This window comes from Leptinotarsa decemlineata, unplaced genomic scaffold (assembly GCF_025532065.1).
Source record: "Leptinotarsa decemlineata unplaced genomic scaffold, Ldec_3_MD MMD2_tig00000505_RagTag_RagTag, whole genome shotgun sequence".
Classification (NCBI taxonomy): domain Eukaryota; kingdom Metazoa; phylum Arthropoda; class Insecta; order Coleoptera; family Chrysomelidae; genus Leptinotarsa; species Leptinotarsa decemlineata.
This window is the reverse complement of record NW_027412549.1, coordinates 1,458,688-1,471,693: the sequence shown is the minus strand read 5'-3', so window position 1 is coordinate 1,471,693 and position 13,006 is coordinate 1,458,688. Positions and strand designations below refer to the sequence as shown.

At 31.4% G+C, this 13,006-nt stretch overlaps 1 protein-coding gene across 1 annotated transcript; it reads right to left on the bottom strand.

The window, feature by feature from the left end:
* Positions 1–8,823: 8,823 nt before the first annotated feature.
* LOC111508561 (uncharacterized) lies at positions 8,824–11,818 on the bottom strand. The gene is given in 5 exon segments (XM_074173774.1): positions 8,824–9,714; positions 10,554–10,841; positions 10,843–10,911; positions 11,433–11,634; positions 11,714–11,818. Coding segments are annotated over 4 exon segments (795 nt in total). The 5' UTR covers positions 11,505–11,634; positions 11,714–11,818; the 3' UTR covers positions 8,824–9,348.
* Between the last annotated feature and the right edge of the window lie 1,188 nt (positions 11,819–13,006).

Below are 13,006 nucleotides of genomic sequence, written 5' to 3'. Positions count from 1 at the left end.
TGAAAAGAATAATTGATCGAGCCAAAAATATCTTATTTTTTTAATTAAAAATGAAAATTCAGAAAAAATTTCATTATTAATTTCATTATTAAAAATTTAGAAATCTTCCAGTGGAAATTTTAATATATATATATATATATTATATATATATAATATATATATAATATATATATATATTGTTCATTGCATATTGGTCAGCCCGGTATATGAACGGGGCGTTGGTCCACCCAGCACTTCCCGAATATATTTAGGTATATACTTTTCGGAATACTCTTCAGTGGTATGATTTTATTAATAGGCCCATCAGAGGGGTAGATTTTTTCTGAAAATAAAAATTTTACATATCCTTTAAACCTTTGTCAGCCCCATGCTGTTGGTCAGCCCATAGTTATACAAATCGCTATATGAAGAGCATCTTGGTCAGCCCTACAATGCTGCCACATCGAAGGGCTGACCAGGAACGCGATCCATTTCAGTGTATCATTGGATTTCATCGTGAGGGTATCAAGTGTTTTTGAAATCCTGGCAAATCCAGTTTTTCAGAGGTAAACTATGTGTTAGTTTACCGGAAAAAATATATTAGGAAAAGAAAAAGATGCCGTTACTATTGACTATTTATGTTTCATATAGTTTCTGTATTATGTATGATTGATTACTTGTTTATTTTGTGGTAATTCATGATCACTTTAATGAAATGAATAAAAACACTTTTGTCTAAGTACCACTAGTTGATTTTATGTATACGACCAGTTTTGGGTTTGACCCCGCATTATTAAGTATTTTTTCAATAGTTCAAATCAAATCAAAAATCTTTATTTCCGTTGACCTAGGGACGGCATGGAAAAGTCACATAACTCAGTACAATTACAATGAGGTCACAATCATAAAAACAACATAATTATATGATATATTACATAACATTCAGACCATAAAAGGGGTACAAAAATTAAAATTTAAAATTCCAAATCAGACTGAAAAAATTCATCAAGCGAATAAAATACCTTTTCACATAATACTTTCCGAATACATGCAAGTAACAGTTAATATATTCAACTTTGCAATAGTGGTTTACAGGAATCGAGTTTTTTTTTTAAAACAAATTGTTCTAATATTTTTTTTCTGGAAAATTAATAAGTCACTGATTCTATTGCAGTTGCCAAAAAATATAATACAGTAATTGAGGGCAGAGTAAATATATGCATAATAGTAACTTTTAAGAATTTCAATAGACACAAAATTACGCAGATTCCATATAACGAAACAATGTGTCGCTAATTTCTTCAGTATGAAATCAACATGATGATTCCAATTGAGTTGGGAATCAATAAAAACTCCTAAAAATTTTTTATAGTTTACCTGTTCAATATTTTCAATCTCAGACCTAACCAATACACTACAATCAGTTTCCTGAATTGTAAAGAAAATGGTGTTTGTTTTAAGATTATTTAGAATCAAGCCATTCTTAGAACAATAATTTTGCATGTTGAATACAGCATCATTTGCTCTTACTGACAATGTTTCACATTCCGAACCACTGACAGTAAAAGATGTGTCATCAGCAAATTGTATAGAGCACTGTGGATGATTAATTTTTGAAAGGTCATTAACAAATAAAATAAATAGTGTAGGCCCCAAAACACTACCTTGGGGCACACCTGTAACAACGTTTCGAAATTCAGAGAAAAATGACCCAGTCTGAAGCCTAACTTTAACAACCTGTGTACGACCAGTTGAATAGGTTTTAATCCATTTCAGACTTGGACCACGAACGCCCATGCCAAACAGTTCATCAAGAAGAAGACCATGATGACTGATATCAAACGCTCGTGTCAAGTCGAAAAGAACACTAAGTGATTTTTCATCGTTGTCGAAGTTTGATAATACATGATTATGTAGAGAAAGGATGGCATGCTGGGTTGACAAGCCCACTTGAAACCCATATTGGTTGTCAGATACGATATTGTATTTATTTAAAAAGGACACAAGTTTTGATATGATTCTTCAAATATTTTCGGAAATGGAGATAGTAAAGCAATACCTCTGTAGTTCGACATTACATGCTTATCGCTTTTTTTATAGACTGGGACGACCATTGCTTGCTTAAGTCGGAAAGGAAAAATACCTTCAGAGAAAGATAAATTGATTAGATAAATCAGAGGTTCCATTATTTTCAAAGCAGCCTTCATTAAAACATTGCCTGGCAATTCATCAACCCCACTGGAATTTTTCGAACATGCGAATTTAATTATTTCCACGAGTTCAGTTTCATCTATTGGATAGAGGAAGAGACTCTCAGTTTTTACACAACGATTTTCAATGCCACCAGGTGCAGTATTTTTTACTAATGACTCCACTGAATCGACAAAAGAACTACTAAATGCTTGAGATATACGGGACCATCGTCAACAAGTACACCATCGCCAATGTCTTAGATGAATCGTTTATAATAGTATTTTTCCTGATGATAGACCAGGCAGCTTCAGATTTATGTTGAGCCTTGAGGAATTGATTATTAAAGTATTGACTTTTTGAGAGCACAATTTTTTGTCTATGATTCTTTAAGAGTTGCTTATATTGACCCAATAAATGTACATTGGTTTGGCTCTTGTTCAAATTATAAATATCTCTGAGTAATATACCTTCTTCAACGATATCCTTAGTAATCCATGGTTTGTGTCTACTTGAATTTTGATTTCGTTCAATTTTTTGAAACTGTTTAGAAAAGGATATATCAAAAGCTTGAAGAAAAACATCATGAAAATGGGAAAATTTAGTATCGAAGTCAAATTCAGTGAAGTATAGAAAATTGCACTTTTCATCCGATAATAAATTTATGAAATGGAGGAAATTATGATCATCAAAATTTCTCTTCAAAAAATAATGGTATATATCAGCGGCGACGAAATTTATAGGTAAGGTAATACTTGATAATGGGGTCAAACCCGAAAACGGTCATATAAATAAAATCAAATATAGGTAATTAGACAAAAGTGTTTTTATTCATTTCATTAAAGTTTCAGTATTCCTACGAAATCTGCAATTGTTTGACAGGCGTTAACTATTTTGGCGCGAAACTCTTTGAGAACCGTTACGATCTTTGCAATGGTCCTAATACTATTTTGTTAATTGGCTTGCCAATATTTTGGTATACTTAGAGAATAATTAAAGAATATATAGGTATATGACGATTACAAATAAATATCATAGAATCTACTTAATTTTAAGTGATTCACTGTTTTCCAATTCCTAACTCAAATGAAATATTATTTTCCTGTGTTTTCATTTTTAGTTCGAATGGATGTTCCAAATTTGGTATATCGATTTGATGTGAATGTGTGTAGAAAGTAGCAAGTATTAGAATAAATATGATACTTCACGGAAGCTCATCAATTTTTTTTTATCAAATAGACGTTACAGTTTGTTCAGGACTGTTGTATTAAATATTCATTATGCATGTATTTTTTTCAAGCATTACGATATCCATTTATCACTAGTGAATAATGAAATCATTACAGAAAAGCAAGTAGGCAAGTTCGTTGAATATGTCAATTCCATCCACCTATCAATAAAATTTACCACTGAGAGGAAGGTAAATAATTCATTAAGTTACCTTGACTCAACCATTACAAAAAATAACAATGAACATGAATTTGCAATTTTCCACAAACCATCTTACACGGACACTATCATACATAATTCCTCTACACACTCTTACTAGCATAAAGTTGCTGCATTCAATAATATTCTTCATAGACTATTGAATAATTTCCAGAGAGAGCTGAGTTTGATCAAACAAATCAAACAAAAACTACAAAAGCAAGCCATGGACCATATCTACCCAAATTCAAGATGCGATAACGTCAGTTATGAGACATTGTCATTTTTGGCTGAACCAACCAATAATATTTTTTGAAGAAAGACTGCGTAAACTTAGCTCACAGAAATAGTAATAGTCCGAATAATAGTGTAAGTGCATTTATTAAAAACAATAAAGACAAAACTTCGGTATCGGATAGATCAGGAGTATATCAGCTGAGTTGTGGCTCTTACCCAAAACTGTATAATGGCCAAACAGGGAGATTATTTTCCAAAGAATTAAAAGCTCAGATGTAATTTTGTGAATAGAAAGACCAATTTCACATTTGCAAACCACCTTTTAGCAGAAGTACATGAGTTCAGTCATGAATATGACATGTTATATTTAGAAGAGAAAAGTTTGAAATTCAATCTTCTAAAATGTCAAGCAATCAATAGATTCAAGAATTCGGGTAACTAACTAAATGATCAATTAGAATTGAATAACCGTTACTGAATATTTTTCAAATGTGGGGACTGGGACATAAGCTCAGGTCATTTAATCCATTACAAACTCAAGTACTTGAAATGTAGGTACTTTAAATTCTAAAATTAGGTATACCAAGCATTAAATTTGTAAAATATAGTAGATAAATATACGCCCGAAGAAGCCATTATATGGCGAAACACGTGTCGCGTTTTTTATAAAACTGTTTAGTGGAACATTTTTGGCTATGAGTTTTAGAAAGTATTTTGAAGTGTTTTGTGTGAGAAACTTTGTCAAAAATCCGACAGATGTAATTCAACGCGACAAAAGTTGTTTTCTGTTAGGAACTTGACAAAATAGAAATAATTGTTGTATACGTTTTTGTGAGAGATTGTATCAATTAATCTAAAAAGTCGTTCACTTATACTTCAAGGTCCTTCTTCACAGTAAATTAGAAATCAACCCTGAAAAATCATCGTTGAATTTCTGATAAAATCACTTATCCAATAGATGGCATATATGGGGTTATTTTGTTTGATATTTTGAAGAGGAGTGTGTACGCATCTTAGCGATACCTTATATTATCTCACAAAAATTAGGTGTTTCGGGAAATTTACATTAGGTACTGTCTTATTTATGGAGATATTGAACGTGGCTCCTTTTGAAAAAAATTCCCTATATGCAATCAATTATTTATATTTTGAGCTGTTTTGGAATCATCCGTATCTCTGAGTATAGGTTGGAAATGAGTCAAATCACTTTTCAGTATCGTCCTTCCATTTTTTATTTTTATCATTCATTTTTGGATCCATTTTCAACCCGTTTGATATCTTGATAGAGTTTTTTCAACACACTGATCTCATTTCAGATCATCAGACACGCACAGTTTTGAAAACAATAAAACCTTCTCAAAAACAAACTTGGTCTAAGGAGCAAAACGAAATATAGTCAAAAAGTTTTTCGCTCCGAAAAAAAAAAGAAGTGCTAGAATTGAATTAGTTCTTGTTTGTATCTAAAATATAAGGAAAAGAAATATTCATCATTATTAAAAAATAGAAACTGGGCTGCAATCAAAGAATACATTTACTGTTGTTATAGAAAGAAGAAATAATATTAATAATTTTCATTTGATATTTTTTTAACCATGTTGTAGTTTCATTTCATTAGAAATTATGTTATTTTTTCATACTACGTGTTTATTAGTTTACCGAACAATTTTTGTCAGCAGTTCTCAAATTGAAGAATAATACTCCATTCAAATAAATGTTTATTCAACCTGATCAAATTTTTTCTGTGCTGAAATATTCCAAGTCTTTTTTATTTTGATTGAAATGTCTGCTGCAGGTTATAATCGATGATGATATGACGTATTCATCGTCATGAACAGTCAACATAATAAAAAAACATTGGTTTAATCTCCACTTCATTATGTTCAACCTGAACAACATCATACCTCCAAAAACTGAAAGGGAGTTTTCGAAAAAACTATTGCTAAGAAAAAGAGAATTGAAACTTATATTACTAATATCTGTTTCACAAATTATATCTTACCTTATGCTAGTCTTACTCAGAATTTCGTCATAGAAAACATACTTAGTGCGATTTTTACCTAATTTTTTAACTAAATTATATATCGGAAATCCGTAGTGCTGCTGCGGATTTTTATATAGAATTTATTGAAATTGTAGACATTCTGGATATTCACTATTCATTTCTCAATAAATTCATCACCCGATCATTCATCACATTTTAGATTTTTCGTTTGTGAAAAAAATGTCATTTCTCATCTACTCATTTCTACTCAGTCACACTTCGATTATTTTTGTGCAGTCAGGTTTTCAAATCTACAATTTCAAAGTCAAATCCGAAGTTTCCTGCTTAATGTCTAAAATTGATTTACACAACGCGATTTCTGTTGAGGCGTCCATGCCAAATAATTAGAATTTGAAAATCTACATTTGAAAATACAAACAGGAAACGGTTTAAAATATGTCTGTCGCACCTCTACGAACGACAACCCTCAGAAGTATAAACTTGTACTAGCTATAGATTAACGAGGTCTTATATTTTAACGTGTGATTCCGAACACTATATTGATATTTTCAACTTATAACATATTCAAATTTTTGTATCTAAGATAGTGCAGAAGTTAAAATTGCTTCGACAAGCTAAATGGAATAACGCACTGTTGGTAATTCTATTATTATTATCCTAACTAGAACGGAAACAGTACATTTCCGTACTCGACACCGTTATCCGAAAAAGCTGATTTCGGGTAAGTAGTCGAATGTGGGAAAGTATGAGTTCAGATCAAGCATTTTTCTACAAGTGAATATGTTACGAAGCTCTGATAAAACTTTTATATGCGAAACAATTCCTGATCTAAATTGCTTGTATAGATATAGGGTGATGCACGCACACGAACGCTTGTACAAAAAACATACAAAACAGGAACTTTTTCATAAAATTCTACATCTCTCAAAAATTTTCCATCTCTATTATCGAATTTCTGCATCACGACAATCTAGTTAGAATCATGAAATGCAAGTGCAGCGTTGCCCGATTGTGGGCTGACCAATATGCTATCCATTGAAAGTGTTCGTATAAACCTGGGCTCACAAAGACACTATTCACATCAGGTGTATACAATTACACAGCCACGCCTCCTGGCGAAGTTTTGTGAAAGTAGGTGGTGTATCAGCTATGTGTATATGGTGTAATGGTCGGCCCAACCGAAAATTTGCTAAACGTCATTTCACATGATAACATGTCCAAAAAACACTATATACAGTGGGAAACGTTGGTGAGCCCGAAACCGGGACGACCGACGTTTCCGAGGGCTGACCAGAGTTCACATCGTATATTCTACGGGCTGACAAATGACCGTTTACATATATATATATATATATATATATATATATATATATATATGATGTGTTGTTCTACCGGGTGTTCATCCGTTCTGTACTATTCGATAGTCGACGTTTCGCCATCATCTCAGATGGCGAGTTACTGCTTCGCTTCGTAATATATATATATATATATATATATATATATATATACATATATATATATATATATATATATATATTATATATATACATATATATATATATATATATATATATATATTATTATATATATATATATATATATATATATATATATATGTTAAAGAAATATTTTGAATGCATAGCAATTTGGCAATGACTATTTTGCAGTGAAGAAAAGAGAATTGAAACTTTCTATGTTTTTACCACTTTTCAAACTTATACATTAAAGTTAAATGTATACGTTTTAAACTTCAATGTATAAGTGTAAGGACATTTTCAAACTTATACATTAAGGTTTAATGTGTAAGTAAAATTTAATGTATGACTTTGAACTTCAATGTATAAGTTTGAAAATTTCCTTATAGGACGAAACTGCAGTAACGTCAGTTACAAATAAAAGTGGTAAAAAACGTAGAAAGTTTCAATTCTCTTTTCTTCATTATGATCTCCTACCACGTAGTAACGGCTACATCCATCATTTTACCATTGTATATAGACTTTTTGCAGGTCTGCAAGTCAGCAAATTCTCTCAGTAAACATAATCTCTCATAAGATTTTTAATCTTATGAGAATTTTTTTAACCCGCTGGGAGGGGTTGGAATTTTTTCTGTCTTAAAGAAATTATTTGGTCGAGTTTCTTATCTGAAATAAATCTTTAGACAATGTCTGGGAGTTCCAACCTGCAAGAGTTTCTGCCAACTTGCAAAGAATTTTCAATTTTGCGCGAAATGTGAAATTTTTTCATAACTGAAGAGTGGGAGTTCGAGATTCTCAACTGGGAAGCCCAATCTGCAAGAATTCCTGCCGACCTGCTAGGTATATTTTTATTTTGTGAGAAATGTGAAATTGTTTCATACGCGAAGGGTAGGGTTGGACATTTTTCTGTTGGAAATGATTATTCTCATAGATTTTCATATATTATCTGAAAGTCCCGACCTGCAAAAGTTTATACTGATCTGCAAAGTTTATTTTCAACTTTATGAAAATATGAAATTTGCTCATACTCGAAAGATGGGACTTGGATTTTTTTTTTTGTCGAAAATGATTAATCTGGTCGAGATTCATATCTGAGAGACTTGACTTGCAAACATGTCTGTCGACCTGAAAGGTTTACATTCAATCTTATAAGAAATGTTTTCTTACAAGATTACAAAAGCAATGTTTACTATCAACAATTTGCCGACCTGCAAAATAGTTCTTCCCATGACGGTGCAATTTCCATATGAACACATGAACCATGTTTTGTTAAGTTATACCTAAAGAAACAACATAATTTCTTCTGCTCGCAAATGCGCACCCCACCTAGTAAGTATATAATTAGTTTAGCATTATATGAATATGTGAATTCGAAAACACTGCAATTCAAATACAACACAAATCAATACTTTTGGAGGCTAATTCCAACATTATTATTTGAGGAAGTAAAGATTATCCAAATAGTATTTACTATTTTTGAACAAATTTTTGTGGAAAAATTAGAAACATTGCAGTATTTATAAGATATATTATACTTAAAATAATAACATTATTATAGGACTACCCTAACAAAACGATCCGTGTCAACTGAGAGGAGTAACATAGCAAATATAAAGGATTCTTGATTTTGTTTCGAAATTTTATTCTATATAATGATGAAAAGATGGAAAGATTTGATGAATTTAATATTTCAATTTAACAAAAGATACAACTGGAATCTCTCTGAAGCAATATGAATGAATCCACCACAGACACCGCTACAAAACATCAGGACTGCAACAATTTCTCGTCTCACATTTCATCAGACAAATTAGCGTCAGCAGAAGATAATTATACTTATTTCAGTATGGTTCATCTCATGCAGACGCCAACTTGGATGATGAAACACGTGTCAAGAAGAGTGTTGATGTAGTTCTAGTGTGTGGGGTTACACTGCCTGTATTTATTTGATTTCAAAACTTTACCCATAAGTATATTTGCCAAGAAACGAATTGCACAAAAGTATGATATTATCATCCACAATATAGGATAAAAGTGTCAAAACACTTCTTTTGGAGACAGTTTACAATGACAAACTCCTCTCATTAGAAACTTCTCAACATTTCCCTCTTGAAAGGTTACTATTGTATCTGAAGGAAAATTTACAGATAATTTTAAGCAACCCCTACTGAGAACTATGCGCTGAGGTTCTTTGATTCTAAATTGGTCGAAAGCATCTTCATTCTTCAGTTTCGGAGCCTTTTCTTTTCTCTCCCTGTTACGTTCTTTACTGGAGGAGGGCTTGCTTTCAGATTTTTCCTTAATTATGGGTAGTGGCTGAGGTTTTCTTACTGGGACAGATTTGCTGCGAAACCTGTTCACAGGTATTTTTTCAGGTTCCCAAGGGATTCTCTCTTCAGGTATCTAAAACACAAAGTATTGCCTATTCTTATCTAGTTTAAAAATGATACAAGATTAGTATGCTTGGTATCTTAGTATAGCGAAAAGTGTTTTTTATATGGCTAATACTTTCATTTCAATCCAGTGGCATATACAACTTCATTTCCTTGGGTGATAAATAATTTCTGGGGGAATTCATGTCCAATTCAGGTCAGAATATTCTCTTAGACATGTAATGGATAGCTATTAGATAACCCACAGAGGACTTGAAATAGATATCCTATGGACATCCAAAAGATGGTGCTAAATTACAGTGACAATTTTCAAAATTCGTACATAACAATTAATGAGTTTCTTTAAATGTATAACAACAATTTTATAAGTGTTTTTTTATTCATATAGTTATGTGTTGTCTTGAGCTTTTATATGGATAGTCTATATACAAAAGTTGGACCACCAGAGTTGTTGAATACATTATAAATATACCTCTGAAGAACAGTTGGTTGGGTAACATGATCAATTTTTTCTTGAAAAAACAAATTTTTCTTGGCGACGTTTCGAATTTAATTCATTTCTTCTTCAGGGCTCGAAAAGTAGTTTCTTCATGGTAATATTACTATTTTAAAAATTATTAATTTGGCATATTAGATACATGGTTTTTAAAATAGTTCAAAATAGTAATATTCTCATGAGGAAACTACTTTTCAAGTCCTGAAGAGACAATAATTGAATTCGGTCGGCAAGAAAACAATAGTTTTTTAAGAAAAAATTCATCCTGTTACCCAACCAACCTTTCTTTAGAAAAATTATTGGACCACTAAATTAGTTAACTGATTATAAATATATTTTACTAACATACATACTTTTATTTCTTTAGTTTTTTTGGGAGTACAAGCAACACACTTCAGTTTTCTATTCTTTGCCTTATAGTAATCATCTTCTTCAATATGGGTGAAGTCCAATTCAATAAGATCTTCAATTTGGGGTACAACATTATTGTATATGGGAATTCTGTTTAAAAAATTTGGCTGAGGAGTCCTCCACGTATTATCTATTCTTCTTGTTCTCATGATGTAATTCAGTTTTTTTAATAATAAGTAATTGCCCTCTTCAATATTTTTGCATCTTTCCTTCTCTTTCTGTAGTTTTTTTCAGTTTCATAGAAACATGGTCTCTGCAATGTGGAGATCCAGAATCTATAGCTGGCAAAGCAGACTTCACCTGTAACATTTAAAACTCGATTCACCACATAATTTTTGCTAAGTGAAATATTTTTTGGTGTCTTTCATTTTTGTGTCAAGGAAAAAACGTTTCTTTTGTATTCCGACATTTTAATTGAGAGGAGCTTGATGCTTGCTTCTGTTGAAGATAGGGTGGGTAAAACACAAACTACTTGTTATGAGTAGTTTCATTTGAGTTTATATTTTATATTATTTTATAGAGTATATAAGAAAGTTTATCAAGCATTTGGTTTACCTGATATGAAAATCTGTCTTCTCAAAAATAGTAAATAAGTTATTGGTCATGATTATTTTTCTATTTCAAATTTGAAACAAAATCTTTCAATTAGTACTACAAATATTTCTTTTATATTTTTGTTAATTTTTCAATATTCCCTATAATGTTCAATTTAGTTCAAATTTATGTTTTTTCTGTAATTTACTTTTATAAGCAAACAGAAAAACTGTGAATACTTCTATTCAGATTAGGTAGTATAAAATTGTATGTAGTACTAATTTTACCTTTTGGCGGTGGTGGTCAAATTTTCTTTGCTGCCACGGTCTCATTAATAAATTTTCTTTTCTGGATATCATTATGGAATATCAAGAATGTAAATATTATTTTTCATAGAATTTAGATTTTAATGCGAAAATGATAAAAATGTATGTGTAATGATGGTTGCCTAGGAAATGGACCATAATGACACCATTTATGAAGTCCCATCTGGAACAGCGAAATCAATAAAACCATTTTATATACAGGGGTGTATATACAATGATAAAACCTTTTTTTATAGACTAACCATGAAATCATTGTCTAAAGTAGACGATGATAAAACTTCACAAACGTTCTATTTTTCATAAAGATGTACTCAAGTAAACTTTTATATATGGTAGGGTCTAAAAATAACCAAATGCTAACCGATAATAACCGAAAATGTTGACACATTCGGCATTCAAGTTCAAAAATTAGTTTTTATTGATGAATTACTCGTTAGTTGATTTATTACTTCTGTTCATTGAGGTAATTTGCGAATGAAGGGGGAATCTGCTGGAATTCCCAAAAAGTATTTTCAAATTCTGGTGAATAGAATGATATCATTGAAAAAAGACTGATAGTTTTGAGTCCTAAAATAAGGAACTTTGTCATGCAAGTTGTCAATTTTCATACTGAATCAGGGTTAGACCAACGTATCAGTCACACTACTCTTTCCTCAATATTTGATTTTTATTCTTGGGTGTCAACGGTATCGAACTGCTTGTCAGTAGACTCGTGTTCTGGGTAGACAAAGTTAATAACTCACATAGCCTCTTGGAGAGCATCATAGCTATTCGCATTATGGTAGTCCTATAACGTTGCAATATCATCCCAACTTCAACTAGTTAAGTCCTCTCAAGAAAAATATCTGGTCGAGGTTGGGATCGATCTCACGACCTTTCGAATTGGACAAAGAATAAACAAAATCAGTATAGAAAAAAAAAATAGAGAAACACTAATTTGTAAAGACAACAAATTATTGTGACTTGAAATTGGAAGCAATAATTGAATAGATCGAATAATAAGTTCTGATCAGTAATATGTAAACAATAAAAATAAAGAATATTACTGGAGTTTTTTCCCAACACCAAATCATTATTTTTACACCTCGACACGTGTTTCGATCACCAAGTGATCATCTTCAAGAAGAAGATAAAAATAAAGATAAACCAATTATCAACCGAAGGCAATTGTGGATACTAACAATTGAAACGTCGTGAAGTAGTTCGATTTGAAATGTTTATTATTATTTTCTATATCTTTTTTCATCAATTATCTTTCTTACTTTTTCCTAATTTGCATGGTCGCATATATAAAATTTATTTCATTCATATGTAAATTACGATAGAAACACGACAACCGACTTCACGCCCTCTCGCAGCAGTAATTTTCGTGGTTGCTCTCATTTACCGCTTACGCGTTCACATTTGATTACCTACTCTCATTATATTCAATGTTACCTCAGAGTAATAATATAATATTACTCTGAGAATGTTACAATATCGCCATTTTCCATTTGGCGACCGTACAGTATATACCGTGCGTTCCACTAAGCGCT